Source organism: Nycticebus coucang, chromosome X, assembly GCF_027406575.1.
Source record: "Nycticebus coucang isolate mNycCou1 chromosome X, mNycCou1.pri, whole genome shotgun sequence".
Classification (NCBI taxonomy): domain Eukaryota; kingdom Metazoa; phylum Chordata; class Mammalia; order Primates; family Lorisidae; genus Nycticebus; species Nycticebus coucang.
Genome location: NC_069804.1, coordinates 18913392 through 18936349, shown reverse-complemented (window position 1 = coordinate 18936349; position 22958 = coordinate 18913392). Strand labels below are relative to the sequence as shown.

Sequence of the window (22958 nt, the reverse complement as noted above, 5' to 3'; positions counted from 1 at the left end):
CTAGAGGCTAGAAGTCTGAGGTCAAGGTATCAAGGTGTCATCAGGGTTGATTTATTCTGAGAATACCACCTTCTTGTTCACGTGGCATTCTACTCCTGTTAAGGACACCAGTCATACTGGATTAGGACCCACCCTATTGCACTCATTTCAATTTATTGACCTTTTTAAAGGCCCCATCTCCAAATACAGTCATTCTGAAGTACTGGGGTACTTCAACATGTGGATTTTAGGGGGACACAGTTCTGACCATTAACGCTGAGCATGAGTCTTCTTTTCCCCTCCCTCTTTTCTTTTCTTTGTGTGTTTTGAACACCTAGTATGTGCCAGACATTCTGCTAAATGCGATTAAATGGTAAGCAATTGTCTCTGGTAAGGTTTACAATGAGGTAGGGATGACAGATATTTAGGAAGTAATAACAAATGTCATGGCATTTCTTAACAGGAAGGCTCCCAGCCTGGCTGGGCTGCTGAAAAAGCCACGTTAAAACTGAGTTATGGGGTTGAGTCAACAACTTGTCAAACCAGGAGACACCGGTTTGTTACGAAGCAGCTGAGGTCTGGCGGTAGCCAGCAGCGGGCGCTACCTCAATCCGCCTTTTATTATGACGCAGGGCCCGCCCATTCCCTCCCCGACTCCGCCTCCTCCCCGCTCGGGGCCCTGTTCCCCGCCTGCTGTTCCGCTCGCCGCGTACCCTCCCAGCACGCGTCACCCTTTGATCTAACAATAAGGATCACGCCTGCGCTATAGAGCTTGGGGGCGTGCCCAGCCGGCGGCGGGAGGCGTGGAAAAGTGACGCAAGCAGCCGCGACGCCATTTGCCGCCGATGAGCGTGGACGCAGGCTGATCTCGGAAGAGCTTGGTGGCCAGACTCTTCCGCGCGCGCTACCCGACCTCCAGCTTCGGCTTCGTCCTGCGCGGTCCTTCGTGTCGTCGTCCCTCAGAGCAGTCACCGCCACCGCTGCCTCCCCCCGGAAAAAAGTCACAGACACCGCGAGGCCACCTTCACCATGCCCAAAAATAAAGGTAATGCCTCCCGGACCCCGGGACCGCAGCTCTGTTCGACCCAGTCTCCCCTGCCCTGCCGGTGGCCTCCGGATCGCCAAGGCCATAGTGACCTTTTTTCCTTTCCGCCCTGCCTGCTTCTGCTGGGCGTCCCGCACGCGACTCTAAACCCGGGAGAGGAGCCGGGAAGTTAACTCCTGTTCCCAATTTGATCACATTGGGGTGGAGCCGACGCCATTTTTGTAGGGCCTCCTGCGGGAGAATGTGGGCTTTTGCTCCTCTTTCGCGCCAGACTGTCTGTGATTCTGTGGAGACGATGGGGAGACCATCCCCGGGGTGACCCGGGCTTGGTAGATAAAGCCTCTTTGGCCTTTGCTGGGCATGAGAAGTTAAACTCTGAAAGCAGTTCTGAACATTAAAAGGATGATGCATGCTTTCGTGACCACCCGGTACTCCTGCATGGGTTTCTTTATGGACGCTTCACTATTGTTGGGGCTACTCCTTGTCCTTTGTAAACAGTAAGCAAAACCTTGATGCATTTTTAAGGTTTACCTCTAGAAATTTACTGAATTCCTTTTCAGGGTTTAGCTTATTTTTCTAGAAGACTTGTTTTTTATTTAGCCAAGTTTTCTACTTTCACTTCAGATCCTGGATATATTGTGATGGGAATAAAGTTTTCTCCATTCTGAGGCTAAACATTCACAAATTAACAGACTTGAGGATAAGTTTATTTGGAATTTCCAAAATGGAAAGCCTAATCTGAAAAAAGCAAAACGCTCCTAAAGAAATTCTCCTTTTTGTAGATTTACGATCTCTGTCACTTTTAATGTCCTTATAATTTCTCTGTTCAGGTAAAAATAAGGAAAACGCTTTCCTACAGAAGAGGAGCATATTTCACAGCCTATGAAAAGTCTCCTTTGATTATTCATCATAAAGGCCTCCCTGACCCCAGCCCGCTTGTGTTCTCTCTTCTATTTAACAGCTGGTGGCAGAGATTCTATCACATTTCCTCTGTGTAACTTTCACTACTCACTTTATCCCTCCAGGTACTTGGTTGTGGTTCTGAGCACTATTTGATGCAGTCCTCTTGAGGCACTTTGCTGCCCACAGAAATCAAGTTTGCAGGTCTTTTTTTGTAGCAAGGATTTTTATCCTGGGAAAGAGCATTATGGAGGATTTTAAAAGTCTTACAGTTTTTTTTCTAATCTGTATAATTCTTTATTTCCTCTGAGATGGTAACTGGATCACTTCAATAGGTATCGTCTTCTCACTTTTATATTTCTAGTAATGAGATTTCCAGTTCCTCACTAGGCTATAAATTCTAAAGGACCAGAATAGTACCTGTCCTAATCACATTGGCTTGCTAGTACTTGACACTTAGTAGATGCTCAATAAATACTTGTTTTAGTAGGTCACCTCCCTTCCGTTGACTCCACCCTTAGGTGAATAATAGGTTCCCCTTTGGTTTAAAGGGGACCAGACTTCAACACTAAATCACATCTAGTTTACTAGCCTCATGTCTGGCTTAATCTCTCTGGGAATTTCTCCAAAACTCCTCTGATTGGTTTAAAGAAGGAGTTTGAGAATTTTTTTTTTTTTATTGTTGGGGATTCATTGAAGGAATAAAGAACCAGGTTACATTGATTGCATTTGTTAGGTAAAGTCCCCTTTTATAATTGTGTCCTACCTCCAAAAGGCCCACTTGGCGCCCCACCTCCCTCCCTCCTTCCCTCTCTCCGCTCTCCCTTTCCCCCACAGCCCGGAATTTGAGAATTCTGATTTAGTTTAGAGGCTACCTGCTCTTTTAGAAAGAAACCATGGTAAAAAGTTAGAATGTTTATCTTTAATTGTACACTCAAACCTGATCTCATTCATACAAAAGAATTTTAAGAGCATTCCATTACATGACAGCATTCCACTACATGACAGTGAAATAGAGACGGAAATGGTGTGGTTAGTTCTGATATGTTGACAAGTAATGACTTTTTTTTTTTTCGTAAGTAGTATTTCAGGCATACAAAGAATATAGATGATAAAATGGACACCTGGGAATCCATTTCTCTAAATGTAAGAATTACAACACAGATTGAAGTAAAGACTTCTGTGTACCCCTTCCTAATTCCCTTTTACTTTTCTCATTCTGAAGGTAAACAGAAAGTGTTTATTATTCCTGTACATGTAAAACAAATCCGTTTTGTTTTCTTTTTTTTCTTTTTTGAGACAGAGTCTCAAGCTGTTGCTTTGGGTACAGTCCCATGGCGTCATAGCTCACAGAAACCTCCAACTCTTGGGCTCAAGCCATCCTTTTGCCTCGGTTTTTCTATTTTTAGTAGAGATGGAGTCTCACTCTTGCTCAGGCTAGTCTTGAACTTGTGTGCTCAAGCAATCCACCTGCCTTGCCTCCCAGAGTGCTAGGATTACAGGTGTGAGCCACCATGCCTGGCCAAAAATCAGTTTTCTTAGCTATCTGCTATTTTAGTTAGATGAATAGTACCAAGACTCCTGAATCTTTCAAGACAGGTTTTAATAATGTAAAAAAAAAAAATTCATGTTTATTTTTCTATTTTCCCCTGCCATTGGAAAATCCAGAAGCCCTGAGTATAGTCTTATGAAGGTTACACAATTAAGGATAAAAATTACCATGAACTGTGAACTGATTCTTAACAGTTTAAAAGCTGTTAGAGACACATCCTCAAATCAGGAAAAAGGCATCTTTTGGCCCACTCATAAAGAGCATTTAGAGGAAAGTGCACACCTTAAAGACTTAGGATTTTAAAATCATCACTCTTTAGGAATGTATGGACTACTCCTGACTGATTAATTGGAAGAATTGCCAAATTTGGGTATGTAACTCAGTAAACAGAGCAGGTATGTATATATATATATATCTTTGCCCTAATGGAGCTTGCACTCTATTTTACAGATCTGGCATCATTAGTAGCTTGAAATACTTTTCTCTTTCTAGGAAATTAATTTCAGTGTGCCCTAAGAAGGCCTCAAATACTGAACTCAACTCTGGGTGGGTCAGGAAATTATAGAGACCCACCTATAACAGTAGCACAGAGCAATGGGAGACTGCCCCAGGAGAGAGTAAGTGCACTTGATTCGAGAACTTTCTTTTTTTTGAGACAAAGTCTCTCATTTTGTCACCCTTGGTATAGTGCCTGAGAGCCGTGGTATCATAGCTCACAGCAACCTCAAACTCTTGGGCTTAAGCAATTCTCTTGCCTCAACCTCTCTGGTAGCTGGGACTACAGGCACCTGCCACAATGCCCAGATATTTTTTAGAGATGGGGTCTCGCTCTTGCCCAGGCTGGTCTCGAACTCTTGAGCTCAGGCAATCCACCTCCCTCGGCCTCCTAGAGTGCTAGGATTACAGGTGTGAGCCACTGTACCTGGCCCTGATTTTAGAAGTTTCATGTCTGTCTTTGGATTGACCAGGTGCACATTTTTTATTATATTTGGGCTGTGAACTTTTTGCTGTTCCCAAGCTATTGCCTTGAGTCCTTTAGTAAATTACCACTGATAGCCTTTCTCCCACCTTTTGGAAATGGCTGCAATGTGGTTTAGGTTCTGGAATGGGAACAAGATATTGTTGGAGCTAGATCACTGGCTGAAATAGTGAGTTACTTAACTTCTCTGAGCTTCAGGGCACCTGTAGTCCCAGCTACTTGGGAGGCTGAGGCAAGAGAATTGCTTAAGCCCAGGAGTTTGAGGTTGCTGTGACGCCACAGCACTCTACCCAGGGCGACAGCTTGAGACCTTACCCCCCTCCCCCCTCCAAAAAAAAAAACTGGTAATAAATGACTGTTGATACCTCATTGGGTGATTGTGACAAGTAGATGTATAGCGTTGTTACATCGTGGATAAGAGCATGGTCACTGGGGTCATGTATAGAAACAAGGGTGTTGAATAAGTACCAGTGTCGGGAAAGAAAGCAAATTGAGTTTTGAGTAAAACTGAGCTTGAGATGACATATGCCCATTCACTGGAGATGTATTGAGCCATTAGATATAAAAGACAAATGCTAAGTTGATATAGTGGCACTGAGATGTGAAATTCCTAGCATAGAAGTGATAGGTGAGAGAAATGTAAAAGTAAATCTCCTTAGACAGTAGGTGAACAGAAGATAGGAAGTTAATGTATGAAGAACAGGGATGGGAAGGGGGAGAATTAATGGATTTTTAAGGATACCAGTGAGATAGAATTCTAGACTCCTAAATGGTAGAAAGAGTATAGAGGTGATTGAATCTTCTTCCTTTTCATGCAGTGTAGGGGAGGCCTGCTTCATTCTACCTATAAGAACAGTGACCTTACCAGTTTCCCACTTGGAGGATCCTGTCACACCTCTACCTTTTATTAAAGGGTTTTTTTATTTAATATTTTTGAATAGTATATGTAAATGTATTCACATGATTCAAATTCAAGAGTAAAAAAAGTGAAATCTCTTTCCTTCATATGTCCGGTTGCCAACCTAGTTCTTGTCTTAGGTAGTCATTGTTGAATTTTTTGGTATATGTCCTTCCAGAGATAGTTTGTGTATATATAAACAAATATTAGTGTATTTCCTTTTTATACCAATGATAGTTTTATACTCATCTTCACTTTTTTATTTTAAAACTTAGGAAGAATTTGGAATATATACAAAAGTAAATTAGTGTAAGAACCTCCATGTACCCACCTCCTAGCCCCAGACACCCTCAATTTATTATTTATTTAATTAATTTATTATTATTATTATTATTATTTTGAGACAGAGTCTCACCCTGTCACCCTTGATAGAGTGCTATGGCGTCATGGCTCACAGCAACCTCCAATTCCTGGGCTTAGGCGAGTCTCTTGCCTCAGCCTCCTGAGTAGCTGGGACTACAGGCGCACGCCACAACACCCAGCTATTTTTTGTTGCAGTTTGACCAGGGCCGGGTTCAAACCCGCCACCCTTGGTATATGGGACCTGGTGCCCTACCCCCTGAGCCAAAGGTGCCACCTCACCTTCAGTTTATTAAGACTCATCTTGCACCATCCACACCAAATTAGGTTCCAGAGTTTGTGTGTTGTGGTTGACTGATCTTTTTAGTCTGTTTTAACCTTTAGGTTCCTACCTGGTCTTTAAAATGTTCTTCAAAATGTATCTATTGAAGAAACCAAATTGTCTTATAGAATTGTAGGATTGGATTCTGCTGATTGCATCCCTGTGTGCCATGCTTTTTTAATAGGGTTTATTTTTAGAGCAGTTTCTGGTTTACAGAAAAATAAGCACAAAGTAGAATTCCCATATCCTCTCTTCTCTTTTCCCCTGCCCGCAGTTTCCCTCACTATTAGCATCTTACATTGGTGTGGTACATTTGTTACAATTGACAAGCCAAGAGATGCATTATTAGCCAAAGTCCATGGTTTACATTAGGGTTAGCTCTTTATTTTGTTAGTTGCATAGGTTTTCACACATGTAGAGTGACATGGATTCACCATTACACTATTAAATACAGAATAGTTTCACTGCTCTAAAAATCCCCTATGCTCCAAATATTCATTCCCCTCCCCAACTCCTGGCAACCACTGATTTTTTTTTTTCCTGTCTTTGTAGTTGTACCTTTTCTAGAATGTCATCTGTACTTGGACTCATACTGTATATGTAACCTTTACAAGTTGGCTTCTTCCACTTACCAATATGCATTTAAGATTCTTCCATGTCTTTTCAGTGTTGGATAGCTCATTTCTTTTTATCACTGAATCATATTTCATTGTATAGATGAACCAGAGTTTATCCATGCACCTATTGAAGGACATCTGGATGCTCCCAAGTTAAGACTATTATTAACACCCTTTTAGCTTCAAATGTCTTGTCCAATATATGCTACACCTTGTAAGATAAAATTCAAATTCTAGGGGTTGCCAGAGTTACTCGCCTCCCTCTACCACCACAAAAATCAATATATACCATTCCAGTAGCTATAACTTCTCTTCTCCCTCCAGTTATTTCCTACTTGTACTCCTTTCATAAAGCGTCAAGTATGAAAGAGGGCATTTTTATAAAATCTATCAAGACCCACTGTTTAGGTTTTGGAATGGGAGCAAAATGCTGTGGATGTACACCAGTATGGGTACAGGCAAAAAGAATGGATGTGGATCTGGTCACCGTCATTCAGTGACTATAATCTTTAAGTGAGTTACTTCTGAGCTTTAATGGACTCATTGGTAAACTGGGAATAGATGACTGTTGTTACCTCATAGAGTGATTGTTACAGGTAAATGGGTGGCAGTGTAGCATGGCCACTGTGGTCGTATAACCAAGGGTGTTGATAAGGACTAGGAAAGTTAAATTGAGTTTTGAATGGAGATTTCAATGTTTATCATGCTCTGCTGCCAAAAGTTTGAAAACCACATTTCTCTATCTAGACACTGTCCTCACTTCATTCCAGGTTCCTTGCATAGAACCTGGCTTCAGAAGGCATCCAAGATTTCAGCTTAGAAGAATACATATGGAATTCCATTTTTATTTGGAAAAGATAGGTGCTAAACTGAAATGTTTTTTCTAAATATTTGTATATAGTATCTGCTATTTGTATTTTATGTCAGAAAAATACCAAAAGGAAATTCCAAGCAGGGTAGGAGGGTTATAATATGTAATGTTGTGATCAAAGATTGCAAGTGTAATATGACTAATTTAGTCTAGTTTCTTTTTATGCTGTTTGGCAGGTGATTTGTGGTGTATTTTTTGTTTGTTTGTTTCCTTAAAACCATTAGGTAAGGGAGGTAAAAACAGACGCAGAGGTAAGAATGAGAATGAATCTGAGAAAAGAGAGCTGGTATTCAAAGAAGATGGACAAGGTAAGTGTCTTCGTAATTTAGGCTTTTGTTAGTAATGTCTTTTTTCTTTTTCTCTTTCTCTCTCTGTCTCTTTTTTGAGACAGACTGTCACTCTGTAGCCTGGGGAAGAGTGCCGTGGCATCATCATAGCTCACAGCAACCTCAAACTCTTAGGCTCAAGTGATGTTCTTGCCTTGGCCTCCCAAGTTAGCTGGGACTACAAACACAGGCCACCATGCCTGGCTAATTTTTCTATTTTTAGTAGAGATGGAGTCTTGCTTCTGAGGTTGGTCTCGAACTCCTGAGCTCAAGCAATCCACCCTCCTCCCTCCCAAAGTGCTAGGATTACAGGTGTGAGCCACTGTGCCTGGCCATCTTTTTTCTTTTCTCTCTTTTTTTTTTTTGGAGACAGAGCCTTAAGCTGTTGCCCTGGGTAGAGTGCTGTGGCATCACAGCTCACAGCAACCTCAAAATCTTGGGCTTAAGCAATTCTCTTGCCTCAGCCTCCCAAGTAGCTGGAACTACAGGCACCTGCCACAACGCCCAGCTATTTTTTTATTGTTGTTCAACAGCTGCTGTTGTTCAAAAGTTGTCACTGTTGTTATTTTAGGTGGCACTAGTCAGGTTTGAACCCTCCAGCCCTGGTATATGTGGCCGGCACCCTACCCACTGAGCCATGGGTGCCGCCAATTTAATATTAATATTATCTGGCATATAGTTCATATTCAGATTTCCCCAGTTGTCCCAATAATTTCTAGAACTTTTTTTTTTTTTTTTTTGGCCGGGGCTGGGTTTGAACCCACCACCCCAGGCGCTGCCCCAATTTCTAGAACTTTCGAGGGTGGAGGTTATTGTTATTTTACTTTTGAGACAGGGTCTTGCTCTGTTGCCCATGCTAGAGTGCAGTGGCATCATAGTTCACTGCAGTCTATACACAGGGTCTCAAGGCATCTTCCTGCCTTAGCTGCCTGAGTAGCTGGGACCACTACAGGTGTGCACCACCATACCCAACTGAGTTTTCTATTTTTTGTAGAAATGAGAGTGTCTCACTATGTTGCCCAGGTTGATCTTGATCTCTTGGCCTCAGGCAATCCTCTTGCCTTGGTCTCCCAAAGTTCTGGGATTACAGTTGTGAACCACTCCGCTGCACCTGACCAATTTCTGGCACTTTAACAAACAATGGTGTTTTTTGTTGTTGTGTTTGTTTGTTTTGTTTTGTTTTTAGAGACAAGAGTCTTACTTTGTCACTCTCGGTAGAGTGCCGTGGTGGCACAGCTCATAGCAACCTCCAGCTCTTGGGCTCAGCCTCCCAAATAGCAGAGTCTCACTTTGTCACCCTTGGTAGAGTGCCATGGTGTCACAGCTCATAGCAACCTCCAGCTCTTAGGCTTAGGCGTCTCTTGCCTCAGCCTCCTGAGTAGCTGGAACTATAGGCGCCCACCACAACGCCCCGCTATTTTTTTGTTGCAGTTTGGCCAGGCCTTGGTTTAAACCCTCCACCCTCGGTATATGGGGCCAGTGCCCTACTTACTGAGCCACGGGCGCCGCCCAAGAAAGAACATTTTTTTGGTTGTCTTTCTGTAGAACTTAAGGTTGTTTTCTGGCTAAAAGACCTTTCATTTCTTAGCTTTAGTCATTCATATCTCCGTTAGCAGTTGACACGACTGCTAACATCCACCCCAGTATTTTTCTTCCACTTTGGAAGAAAGGCTGCTTCTGAGCTGGATAACCGTCTCGAGGCGCTAGGTGGGCCTTTCAAAGTTATGTCTTGGTGTGTTTACAAATTAGTGATAACCCTTTTTGAAGCTTAATCTTATGTACAATTTGAGTACTCTAAAGGGTCTGAAGTGATGTTTCTCCCTAATTCTACCCACCCCTGTCTCATAACCTCCTTATCACAGGTTTTAAGTGGCAGTGAAATCAGGTTGTTTCTTGGGTCCCTTTTCAGAAAGATTTTGGTAATAAGTTTGGCATTTTACCCAGGAGCATCTCTGTGGCTTTACAAGAACTTTAGAATAGGGTGGTACCTGTGGCTCAAAGGGGTAGGGCACTAGCCCCATATGCCAGAGGTGGTGGGTTCAAACCCAGCCCTGGTCAAAAACTGCAAAAAAGGGCGGCGCCTGTGGCTCAAGGAGTAGGGCACCAGTCCCATATGCCGGAGGTGGCAGGTTCAAACCTAGCCCCAGCCAAAAACCAAAAAAAAAAAAAAAACTGCAAAAAAAAAAAAAAGAACTTTAGAATAATCATCAAGATACTCTAATTTAACAAAGATACTATTAACATTTCAGTGGCTTTTATTTGCCAATGTGCTAAAAATTCTATGAGATTTATCCCTCTAAAGGTTCTGAGGGAAAGGAGAGCCAAAATTGGGCAAGAATCTAAATGGGAGAGATTAATGGGGTGTAGTACCTATGCATTTTGGGACAAGCCACCTTTGATCTCCACGAGACAGCTTGTCAAAGAATGATGTTACATAGTTTTGGTTCTGGCTCTGCCATTATTATGATCAGTTTGTTGCTGATCATCCCCTTATATATATTTATACTTTTACCATACATACAATTGTATGTTTTCACTTGTCAATTTTGTGTTGCTTATATGAAAATATGAACCTCTTCATACCCTTTTCTTTTTTCCTCCCTAGAGTATGCCCAAGTAATCAAAATGTTAGGAAATGGAAGATTAGAGGCAATGTGTTTTGATGGAGTGAAGAGGTTATGTCACATCAGAGGGAAATTGAGGAAAAAGGTGGGTATAGAGAGTTTACTTTAATGTAAACTTGATTAAGGTGGGAAAATGCCTCTACAGTTTTTATTGGCCAGTGACTTCATTTTTGGAAATTTCCAAAAGATTTGCCTGGATAAACAGTGATTTACCTATAAGTTAAATAGCAAGGATTCTAAATGGTAATTTTATCTGGATTCTAGTGCTTAAGGAATCATTTGTATCATCTATGTTGTGTTCCTATGCAAAATATTTAACCTGAATCTGAATCCTAAGGAAACAAGTTGAGGGATATTCAATAAAACAGATGTCCTGGTTCTAAATAAAATAGTAGTGTCATGAAAAGTAAAAAAGGTTGGGGAATTATTCTGATTTCAAGGACACCTGAAGAGAGCTATACCATATGAAATGTGGCCCTTGTAGTTTAGGGGTTGGGGAAATAACTGTTAAAGGGTGTATTAAGAAAATTGGATATACATATGTTAAATAAGTGTTGTATTAATGTTGAATTTTCTGAATATGATCATGAATGGACTACCTTGGAAAGTAATGTTTAATTCATTACAGTAGGTTCAGGCAGATTTATTGGTTGGTTGGTTGATTTATTTATTTATTGGCTGATTAAAAGTCTTAACTCTTGATTTGTGGATTTGTTTTGTAGTTTTAGGTTTTCTTTCTTTCTTTCTTTTTTTTTTTTTTTTTTTGGTCTTTTTAAATTCTTCTGTTCCCAAACTAAAGGGGTTTGGGGAGCTGCAAATATGTTGTTGAGTAGAAGGCCAGGTAGAGAGGAAAGAAGATAAAGCAACATGATTTTCTGTTCTTTCATAATTTTTTTCCTTTTTTAAGAGATAGGATCTTGCTTCGTTTCCCAGGCTAGAGTGCAGGGGCATGTCTTGAACTCCTGGGCTTAAGCCTCCCTGCCTCAGCGTCCTAGGTAGCTAGGACTATACCTGTGTGCCCACGCCTGGCTGTTTTTATTTTTTAAGAGATGGGGTCTCACTAAGTTGCCCAGGCTAGTCTTAAACTCCTGGCCTTAAGTGATCCTCTGGCATCAGCCTCCCTAAACTCTTGAGATTACTGGAGTTTTCAGTATAATAGGTAACTAACACCTGGAGTGGTTCATAGATCTCTTCATTTCTAAACTAATTGTTACTATGGAATTTCTTGATTTTTTTTTTTTTTTTGTTGTTGTTGTTGTTTGTTTTTATTTTAAATATGACAAAGTAATTTCTCTTTTATAGGTTTGGATAAATACTTCAGACATCATATTGGTTGGTCTCAGAGACTACCAGGTAAAAATTATATTTAAATATTTTATTGTTTACTGGCTTGAATTTGATGAACCATTTCTTAAGAACCAGTTGCATTTTAGGCATTGTGCTAAGTATCCCAGGGATTGTGGTTCCCAAATGCCAGTTTGTGGAGTCAACGTGTGACGTTTTCATGAAGCTAAATGATCCCTTTTAATTTTAGAGCAGTGGTTCTCAACCTTCTTAATGCCACAGTGTATTTTCATAGTTAAAAAGGGGTTGCGACCCACAGGTTGAGAACCGCTGTTTTAGAGGTCTTTAAATCAAAATATGGTAATTATGGGCGGTGCCTGTGGCTCAAGGAGTAGGGCGCTGGTCCCATATGCCGGAGGTGGCGGGTTCAAACCCAGCCCTGGCCAAAAAACCACAAAAAAAAATATATATATATATGGTAATTATTATTCTAAGGGCTACCACTAAATGAGTTAAGCTCCCATCCCGCAAAAGGCTTATAACCTGGTAGTAGAGAGTATAAGACAGGCACACAAGTAATTACAGTGCATACCACAACAAAAGTATGTGCAATAAATTTAAATGAGGACTTGGGAAAATAAATGGTAGTTGCCGTTCGTATTCTCAGCCTTGACTTTATGCTCATTGTGTGTCTGTGACATCTATTTGATTTCTGCCTATTAGAATGTATCCCCATGTGATAATACCTCTATTTTTATAAGCCTTGGTTGTACTTTGTTTTTTGTTTTTGTTTTTTGAGACAGTCTATATCACTCTCGGTAGAGTGATGTGGTGTCACAGCTCACAGCAACCTCCAACTCTTGGGCGTAAGCAATTCTCTTGCCTCAGTCTCCAAAGTAGCTGAGACTACAGGTGCCCGCCACATTGCCAGGCTATTTTTTGGTTGTAGTTGTTTGGCAGGCCCAGGCTGGGTTTGAACTCACCAGTTCTGGTGTATGTGGCTGGCACCCTAGCCACTGAGCTACAGGCACTGAGCCTGTACTTTGGTTTTTAAAAAATATTTCAGAGCAAAGAATTAAAATATTTGATTTAAATCACTGGCTCTCAGTTGTGGGGACATTGGCAGTGACTGGAGACATTTCTGGATGCCACAACCAGGGGAGTAGTGTAGTACTGCTGATGTGTATTATGTAGAGGTTAGGAGTGATGTTAAACATTCTACAATGCATAGGACATTATTACCCAACAAATAATGACCTAGTTCAGAATAATCAATAATGCCAAGGTGGAGAAAGCCCGCTTTAAATTCATATCATTTTGATACCCATTTTCTTCTTTGAATCTTAGTAGCCCCAAAAGTAGGAAGAATTAATTCCCTGTTTGACAGATAAGGACACCATGGGCCTAGAAGTAATAACATTCTAGTTGTAAAGTGACAGCCACGACCAACGCTTATGATTCAGAATCTCTTGTGATCCTCCTGTGCCCTCGCTGCTCACAGATAGTCCCCGAATTAGCAGCATCCCTGTCTTCTGGGACCATATTAGAAAGGCAGATCCTTGGACTCCACCCCAGGGCTTCTCATTCAGAGCATGCATTTTAACAGGATCCCCATAAGCTTCTGTACACCTTAAATTTTAAGAAGTACTGGTCTTAATCACACTGCCCTTGAAATTGAAGCAATCCATTTTCTCCGAGTCGATTCTTTTCGAATGGGAAAGTATTCTAAGGCATTATTGCCCAGAAGGACATTTGCATCAGAAACACCTAAAGAACTTCTAAGAAGCACAGATGTGTCAAAAGGCATATTAATTTCCATAGATCATTATACCAGTCCCAGTTTTTGAATTGCAATGTCTGATCACCCAGCAAATTATGGTCCCGGGGAACTTTTTTATTTCAACAGACTTGTAAACAAAAGGTAATAGTAAGTATATCTAAAAGATGGAGTCTGCCCAGCTCTGCGCCTGTAGCACAGTGGTTACGGCACCAGCCACACACACAGGGTGGTGGGTTCAAACCCGGCCCGAGCCAACTAAAACTGCAACAAAAAAATAGCCCAGTGTTGTGGCAGGCACCTGTAGTCCCAGCTACTTGGGAGGCTGAGGCAAGAGAATCGCTTAGCCCAAGAATTTGAGGTTGCTGTGAGCTGTGACGCTATGGCACTCTACTGAGGGCGACATAAGGAGACTTTCTCCAAAAAAAAGATGGAGTCTGCCTAATTCTGCTTTTATCTCTATTAAGGATAACAAAGCTGATGTGATTTTAAAATACAATGCAGATGAAGCCAGAAGTCTGAAGGCATATGGGGAGCTTCCAGAACACGGTAATGTCTGAGTTGTATTAACCCATTACATGATCATTTAAACCCAAACCTTGTTAGTGTTCAGGTGAAGCAATTTTGGTAGTTTTGTAGATTTTGCATATTTGCTTTTGTGTTTACGTGATTAATTATGCCTAACCATACTTAGTAATACTAGATGCTGTAAGAAAGAAGTTACTAGAGTTATATATAAGCCCTGGACTTCTACACAATGCCAAAGGAACAATTTTGTTAACGTTTATTTTAAAATTTCTTATGCAAGAGACTATTAAGTGTTCATCTGCATTAAACCTGAAGCAATGACAATAATTAGGTAGTGTTGCTGATTTTTATTAAAAAGTTAGTTTTGGGTCCATTGTATCCTTATATCAAACAAACTATTTTACTTAAGCATGGTAGTCCTACTGAAATTATTTACTTGGCATCTCTAATCCAGAAAATGCTAATATGTAGGAATGAGTAGAATTAACACTTCTGCTTCATTTTTATTGCTTAGGGATAAGCATGATTTGACCACATCTTACTGATCGATGAGTATCTCATGGTGTACCAGCTGTTTTTATCTCAAGGAAATAAGTTGTTAGCATGTGCTCAAACCTTTTTGGAGCATACTTGGAATATCTTCCAAATTAGTGTAATTAAAGCCTGCTTTACTAAAAATACCTTAGTGAATAAAGAAAATTATAACACACGTACTCTCCTTCTGGACATAGCAGTGACCTTGCAGGGAAATTTGTTGTATTAAATATTCTGTATAGTAGTAGTGGTGGTATTTGATATCAGACCTACTTCTTTTAGTGGGTAATTACTCATTTTACTAACATTTTGGTTTTATTATATGAGTATATTTGCTATTGTGTCTGTAGCTAAAATCAATGAAACTGATACATTTGGTCCTGGAGATGATGATGAAATTCAGTTTGATGACATTGGAGATGATGATGAAGACATCGATGATGTGAGTAGATGTACCTTGCATTTTCTTATTGTTGCTTTGGGAATTCATCGATGTTCCTGAAAAGATCAATGTTTGTTTTGGCAACATGAACACTAGGCACTCTAATCATAACTTGTTTATTGGAAGCCTTGTTAAAATGGAGGCCTGTTGCCAATTATGTTGTTTTGTCTGTTTGGTATGCACCATTAGCAAATTCTTGGTTTGGAGTTGATACATTTATTTTGAGGAAAATATGTTATTTTTCCTGATAATAAAGCAGTAATGCCCATGCAAATAAATGCTTCAGTGCACTTCTGTTATTGTGTTTGAATGAAATTCAAAGGTGGTCTCTAGGCAATGTAAATTTACTTAGTAAAATTACAGGTAAATCATAAATTATTCTTAAATCTGATTTGGGCTATTTTTACTCCTTTTATATAAAATGTAGTTCAAAAACCACCTTCCAGTATAAATCCAAAGATATAAGCCGGACATGGTGTCGTGTGCCTGTAGTCCAAGCTATTCTAGAGGATGAGGCAGAAATTCAAGACTAGTGTGTGTAATTTTCTCAACTGTAACTAGCCATTGCACTCCAGCCTGGACAACATAGCAAGTTGCCATCTCTTTAAAAAAGTAATAATGTTTGATTTCATTCGAAAATGAATTTCACAATAAATTAGAACAGTTGTTCCAGATCAAGATTATGCTGTAGAATTACCAGAGCTTTTCAGAAATGCAAAGGTCAGTTTTGAGGTAATCTGGTTTAGGCATCACAAGCTATACTCACCACACAGATTCTTCAGTTAACATTTTTCTACACTTCATTTATTACATATCCATCCATCCCACTACTTATCCTTCAATCATTCGTTTTTTGTTGGGTTTTTTTTTGTTTGTTTGTTTGAGACAGAGTTTTGCTATGTCGCCCTCAGTAGAATGCTGTGACGTGTCAGCTCACAGCAACCTCAAACTCATGAGCTTAAGCAATTCTGTTGCCTCAGCGTCCCAGGTAGCTGGGACTACAGGCACCTGCCACAATGCCTGGCTATTTTTTTTTTTTTTTTTGTCTCAGTTGTCGTTGTTCAGCAGGCCCGGGCCAGGTTTGAACCCACCAGCCCCCGTGTATGTGGCTGGTGCCCTAACCACTGAGCTACAGGTGCCGAGCCCCAAGAGAATTCTTTTTTTTTTTTTTTTTTTTTGTAGAGACAGAGTCTCACTTTATGGCCCTCGGTAGAGTGCCGTGGCCTCACACAGCTCACAGCAACCTCCAACTCCTGGGCTTAAGCGATTCTCTTGCCTCAGCCTCCCGAGTAGCTGGGACCACAGGCGCCCGCCACAACGCCCGGCTATTTTTTGGTTGCAGTTTGGCCGGGGCCGGGTTTGAACCCGCCACCCTGGGTATATGGGGCCGGCGCCCTACCGACTGAGCCACAGGCACCGCCCCCCAAGAGAATTCTTATGACTGAATTGCTACTAATACTTTGACCGTAGAATTAATGATTCCATTCTGTGGCAAGAACTTGACATACAGTTGATATGTGGAGTAAGGGCTCATCCAAACATATTCTGATGGCTGAGCCAGGGTAGAAGGCCTCTATAGAGAATATGCATGAATGTGAATCCACATACACCAAAATGATGGGTTGAAAATTTAGACAGGGTTACGATTTCTCAGAAAAAAACATTATGAATCTGTGCCAATGCTTCCTCAGAACTGGACCCAACTGGCTGGCAAGGAAAGAGATGGTAATGACAGTGGTTATTAAAGGAATGAGTTTTTGCACATTTTATAAGGGTTTGCTCTCTATCACTTGAGAACACTGCTTTTCCGAGACATTTCTACATATGCTATATAGGTGTTCTAGCCATCGCTCTTATAAGATTGACTCAGAGGGGAATTTAAAACGTTTGTCCTGTTTTGTTTTGTTTTCTGGTTTATTTTAGAGACAGGGTCTCACTTTGTTGCCCTTGGTAGAGTGCTGTGCCATCACAGTTCATAGCAACCTCCAGCTCTTGGGCTTAGGCGATTCTCTTGCCTCAGCTTCCCAAGTAGCTGGGACTACAGGCGCCTGCCACAACACCCAGCTGTTTTTTGTTGTTGTTGTTGCAATTTGGCTGGGGCCAGCGCCCTACTCACTGAACCACAAACGCCACCTTGTTTGTCCTGTTTTTTTTTTTTTTTTATTTTATTTTTTTGTAGAGACAGAGTCTCACTGTACCGCCCTCCGGTAGAGTGCCGTGGCGTCACACGGCTCACAGCAACCTCTTAACTCTTGGGCTTACGCGATTCTCTTGCCTCAGCCTCCCGAGCAGTTGGGACTACAGGCGCCCGCCACAATGCCCGGCTATTTTTTTTTTTTTCGGTTGCAGTTTGGCCGGGGCTGGGCTTGAACCCGCCACCCTCGGCATATGGGGCCGGCGCCCTATTCACTGAGCCACGGGCGCCGCCCTGTCCTGTTTTTAAAGAGATCATATTCCTCCATGTCTGCTCTCATCCACAAAATAGGAAATCTCTCATCACTAGCACAAAAAGAAGAAAGGAGACATTAACCTTTACCATTAACAAAGGAGATAAAGATTTACTAACACGGGGCTGGAATTGAGAAAAACCTATATGGAGGTTTGGAATTTTGTCTTCAAACTGGATTTCGTTACCAAATAGCCTAAGGAAGTGAAATTCTCCCTTATATATGTAGTAGACTGTTAAAATGTAATAATTCCTTTGGCCTGATTCTTTTTTCTTTTTAACTTCCAGATCTAAAAAACCTGGACATTGTACATTCCAGCTTTTCTCAAAATTGTCCTGCAATTTGGATTTTGGCCATCAAAAAGGAGATTAAAATCTCATTAGCATGAATACAATGTGTTAAAGCAGACTGATTTGTTTCTAAGGTATTTGTGTTTCTTTAAAAACTGATTAATACTGAATTGGGTTAAGCAAGATGTTAAGCCTACTTTGTTCTCTTGCTGTAATGGAGCTTATGGGTAAAAGACCACATCTATTTTAAACAAGACAAAAGCAAATTGCTGCCTTTCATATTTTGACCACTTTAGTAAGTAAATGGATGTTTTGAATAAATCATTTGCCTTGTTCACATTATGGATTATTAAGTTTTAGATTTGACCAGCCTGTTGACTATACAGAGTCTATGTGTATATTCCATTTACCTAGATGTTCCCTTGAGATTTTAATGATACTTGAGGGAACCAAAAATCTGCATTTGAAGTCAAAAACTATAAGTCTGTTTTTCATATTTAACATGTGGCTATTTTTATCTAATTTTGATATCATGCTCATTCTTTTCATGATCTTATTTTGCCACCATAAACATACGCAAAAAAAGCATTTCTAAAATAAAATTTTTAAAACCTGGGCTTTAATAGCAATTTTGAACTTGTAAGCTTAAGAGTTGCAGAGATTGAACACTAGGTGGCACCCAGTTATCTCAACATTGGAAATACTAATGAACTGCTTTTTTTTTTCTGTGCATAAAAAATGTCCCAAATAGGAGAAGATTGTTTTGATCATGTGCATGTATGTAGAATATTTTTACAGAACAGAAAGATTATGTTAAAAGTGTTATTTTATTTTCAGAATTCATACACGTGTAAGCTATAATTTTGAGTGCTTTATGAACACAATGCAAATGCATATCATGAATGAAAAATTAATACAAATCAAACTGTTTCAACATATCCCTAAGCTGGGGAAAGAGAAAGGAATAACAGCTTATTGAAAAGATGGCCTCTAATTCTGAACGGAAGGACTATAGCTGAGAATTATAATAAAATGTCATCCTACAGAGTTTATTATACCCTTATTTTGTGTTAAGGGCGTATTTTATTATGTGGAGAGTTAATTGTTTTGTTTTGCTTGTGTTGAGAACTAAATTTACCCTTATTTTATTTTTAGTTATAAAATGAAATTAGAGCTGAACTAGTTAGCCCTCACTAGCCACGTTGAAATCACATGCATGTTTAAAACACGAGATCCATCATGTAGCTTGTGACACTTTTATTCTGTTGGTCTCTAGAGAACTTTTCAATGATGAAAAGTAATACACAGGGTAACAAACCTTCAGATGGCTTCAAAAAAAAAAAAAAAGAACACCCAAATTTTCTCTAATCCTTTCTCACTATAAGTTCCTTTCCTAAGAATGCAAACTCTGGGTTTAAAAATCTAAGGTACTTTAAAACATTAAGTTGAAGAATGGAAATTAAGAGTACATAATTGTGGTGGTGGTTTCTTATTCTCTGGGGCTCCTGAGTGCTTAGATGCATGGAGTGCATCTAAGACCAAAGGCTGGTTTTTAATACTTCTCAGAAACCAGCCATGAAGAGTTGACTTGGTGATTATCTTCATCGGTAATCTAAACCTCCTGAGATATTTAGGCTTCTGTACATAAGTGTTTTGATAAATTTACAGTACATGTAGATCCTTCCATGTTAGCTTACCAAGAATGTTTGAGCTTGGCGTATGTCATATAGTTCCTGGTGGGAATAATACAACTCAAAACATTTTTTTGCTTACCTCTTCTAACACGGTTAGTTTGAAAATTTTTTTCTTGGCTAGGTAGTAACAGCCCAATCTAGGGCTGTTTTTCCTGGAAAATCTCAAATCATAATGATTATAGTATAACGTTGTGGCTCATATTCAACACTACTTGGAAGAATTCTTTTACTCATTTGTATTTAATGTGGAAACTATAGTTTCACTATACATTTCAAATAAGGAATGGAAGTGGTCTATAAGAAAGTTTTCTTTTTCTGATTTTCAAATTTTTTGTTTTCTTTGTTACATTCTTTGGTTCCTATAACACAATGTTTAGAAGCTGTGCCCAGAAAAAATAAAATGTTTGAAATCCAAGAATAATGGTTCTTACTACTAAGAGGGTATAATAGTTATTACTGATATAGTGTTTATTCCGCTTCTAGTTAATACTGTATTGCTAAGGTGGCTAAAAAAAAAACAAACCATACATTTGTATTTGCCAAGATTTGACTGTTACATCTTTCTTGAACACCCAGCCTCTAAAGAGACCAACTCTTCAAGGAGCCTGTAAACTATGCATGATGGAAATTCTTGTATTTTACTGAGGAATAGCCATTGGTTTACTTATCACATCTATGGAATCGTGGCTGTAAATAGTTGCTTACAAAACTCTTTGTGACTTGTAATTAATCTCATCTGTCATGCGTAAATATTAAATTATGATGTTCAATAACATCTTTAATAGGTATAAACTGTCGATATCGACTTCAGAGTAACTCTGAGTAATAAAATAGGTTAAAGCATGCTTTGAAATACCTAGCTAGATTTATACTTTATTTGTATTGTGTACAGATCTAACAACAGCCAGTGTTGACTGTGTGTCTTGACAATTAAAATAGCAGAATGAAAGTGAGGTTTCTTAGTGTTACCTGACTGTCATAAAGATGAAGAGGATTTGTATCAGTATGAAATGTTTGTCCTGCTTAGTAAGGCCAAGTTTCATTTATACTGTTCAGACTCCTGTGAATTTTAGCATACTGCTTGTGGGTTTTGGTTTACTTTAAACCACCATTCTTTTTACTCTTGCTTTTTTTCTTCTATTCAGAAAAGAACAAAATGCGAATTAAGTCTTAAGAAGTTTGAAAAGACTGCCTGTAGTCCCAGCTGCTCGGGAGGCTGAGGCAAGAGAATCACATAAGCCCAAGAGCTGGAGGTTGCTGTGAGCCATGTGACGCCACGGCACTCTACTGAGGGCAGTAAAGTGAGACTCTGTCTCTAAAAAAAAAAAAAAAAAGTGTGAAAAGGCACTAGACTCTCAGGTATAGAATGAACTGAGCAATTTAGACAGGGTACTGGGCTTGTCCTCTCTGCCCCCCCAGCTGCTAGGTACTTAAGAGGCAGTGTGAGAGAAGGAAGAACCTGGGCCCTATGTTCAGATGGCCTGTACTCCAATCCCGTCTCCGTCAACCTACGGGTAACCATAGGCACCTTCTCCAGCTTGTCTCAGTTTCAGGGTCCTCACAAGATCAGGATGATGAGAACAGTACCTGTCTTCCAGATTGTTGGGAGGATCGATAATTTAGGTGTTTATATGTGTAATGTGCACTTAGAGCAGTGTCTGCCTCTTTTTTACCCAACATTCAGGACTTTTTAAGATAGAAGATGCATGTCTTCTGTATTCTCTGTTTACCATTTTTTCGTTCAGTCTTTGATTCTTAGGTTAGAAGCAACATGTAGAATATATATTTGTATATTCCTGTTGACATAATATTTAAAATAATTGTTAGCAACCTCATTTGATCCAATATAAGATGAAAACCTAAGCTGCTTAAAGATGTTTTACAAAATGCCAATTGCTTTATATTTCTCTAGAGAAAGTTTATAGTTATTGATAGCTCTGGTAATATTTCATTCTTAAGTTTTTAATAAGTCCTTTTACTATAGATTCATGACAACTAATTAGTACTGACTGATTTGGAGATTTCCTTACCATCGTTTGGAATGATGTAAATAAATCAAATACAAACTACTTCAATTAGAAAATAAAATAATGAAACAACTTTCAATAGTGTATACAATTGATTCTTTTCAAGCTGTAACACTTTTAGCTATTTAAACTTTTATTCATGGTGATTCTTTTCTGAAAATTTGATTCTTTTTAAATTTAATTGTGATATAAGGAAAAGATAAACTTTATCCATTATTTATTTTTCCATTTTTGGTTTGTTTACCTAATGAATCCATTTAGTCATTCTCCAAATACACGGTTGCATCTTCCAGGTAGTGAATTGTTCTAAACCTTTGCTGAAGAATTTTCTAATGGTGAATCAGTTTTATAGAATAACCTCAAATTGCCAATATCACATTCAACGGACCTTTATTTTATGCAAAGATGTATAAATGAAGTAAATATTTATATTTCTAGCCAACTTACATTTTAAAAATTTCTTTTAGAAATAGTATCTTGCTGTGTTGTCCAGACTTGTCTTGAACTTCTGGGTGCAAGCAGTCCTCCTAAGTTTGTAGCTAGGATTACAGGTGCATGCCGCTATACCTAGCTTGCTCACTTTTAAAAGGCCAATTTTTACCTCATTCCAATCGGTTTTATTCAGTTCACAGCTTGATAGTGGTAGATCAAAAAGTGGAGACCAAATTTGGGGAAAATCCCCCATGCTGATTTTTATACAGGGGTGTATAAAACTAGTTGGATTTTGTAGATTTGATATAGTTGAATACATATTTGTGATTTTAAACATGTAGGAATCTTAAGAATAATGGGAATTTCTTAATTTGATAAAGGTTAATCTACCAAAAGCAAATAGAGAAATAAACTCACGGGCGGTACCTGTGGCTCAAGGAGTAGGGCACCGGTCCCATATGCCAGAGGTGGCGGGTTCAAACCTAGCCCCGGGGCGGCGCCTGTGGCTCAGTGAGTAGGGCGCCGGCCCCATATACCGAGGGTTGAGGGTTCAAACCCAGCCCCGGCCAAACTGCAACCAAAAAATAGCCCGGCGCTGTGGCGGGCACCTGTAGTCCCAGCTGCTCGGGAGGCTGAGGCAAGAGAATCGCTTAAGCCCAGGAGTTGGAGGTTGCTGTGAGCTGTGTGACGCCACGGCACTCTACCCGAGGGCGGTACAGAGAGACTCTGTCTCTACAAAAAAAAAAAAAAACCTAGCCCCGGCTAAAATCCAAAAAAAAAAAGAGAAATAAACTCACAATTTAAAAAAAATTTATTTAAGAATGTGAATGTGCGGGTGGCGCCTGTGGCTCAGTCGGTAAGGCACCGGCCCCATATACTGAGGGTAGCGAGTTCAAACCCGGCCCCGGCCAAACTGCAACCAAAAAATAACCGGGCGTTGTGGCGGGCACCTGTAGCCCCAGCTACTTGGGAGGCTGAGGCAAGAGAATCGCTTAAGCCCAGGAGTTGGAGGTTGCTGTGAGCTGTGTGA

At 40.0% G+C, this 22958-nt stretch overlaps 1 protein-coding gene across 2 annotated transcripts; it reads left to right on the top strand.

Moving 5' to 3' along the window:
- The first annotated feature begins 809 nt into the window (after window positions 1-809).
- Window positions 810-17879, top strand: EIF1AX (eukaryotic translation initiation factor 1A X-linked). Of its 2 annotated transcripts, XM_053579989.1 has the most exons (7): window positions 810-1024; window positions 7748-7831; window positions 10455-10558; window positions 11776-11826; window positions 14002-14083; window positions 14947-15038; window positions 17773-17879. In XM_053579989.1, the coding sequence occupies exons 1-7, from the start codon at window positions 1009-1011 to the stop codon at window positions 17776-17778; spliced, it is 435 nt and encodes a 144-aa protein (XP_053435964.1). In that variant the 5' UTR covers window positions 810-1008; the 3' UTR covers window positions 17779-17879. The 2 variants fall into 2 exon arrangements, with proteins under 2 accessions (XP_053435964.1, XP_053435965.1); XM_053579990.1 differs by lacking the exon at window positions 7748-7831 and having other exon boundaries at window positions 816-1024.
- The last annotated feature ends 5079 nt before the right edge of the window (window positions 17880-22958 follow it).

What these genes read in the sequence shown, in the direction of transcription:
- EIF1AX (XM_053579989.1), top strand. An exon ending in ATTCAAAGAAGATGGACAAG is followed by an intron (nt 7,832 to 10,454) that starts GTAAGTGTCTTC and finishes TTTCCTCCCTAG; the next exon opens with AGTATGCCCAAGTAATCAAA. An exon ending in TTGGTCTCAGAGACTACCAG is followed by an intron (nt 11,827 to 14,001) that starts GTAAAAATTATA and finishes ATCTCTATTAAG; the next exon opens with GATAACAAAGCTGATGTGAT.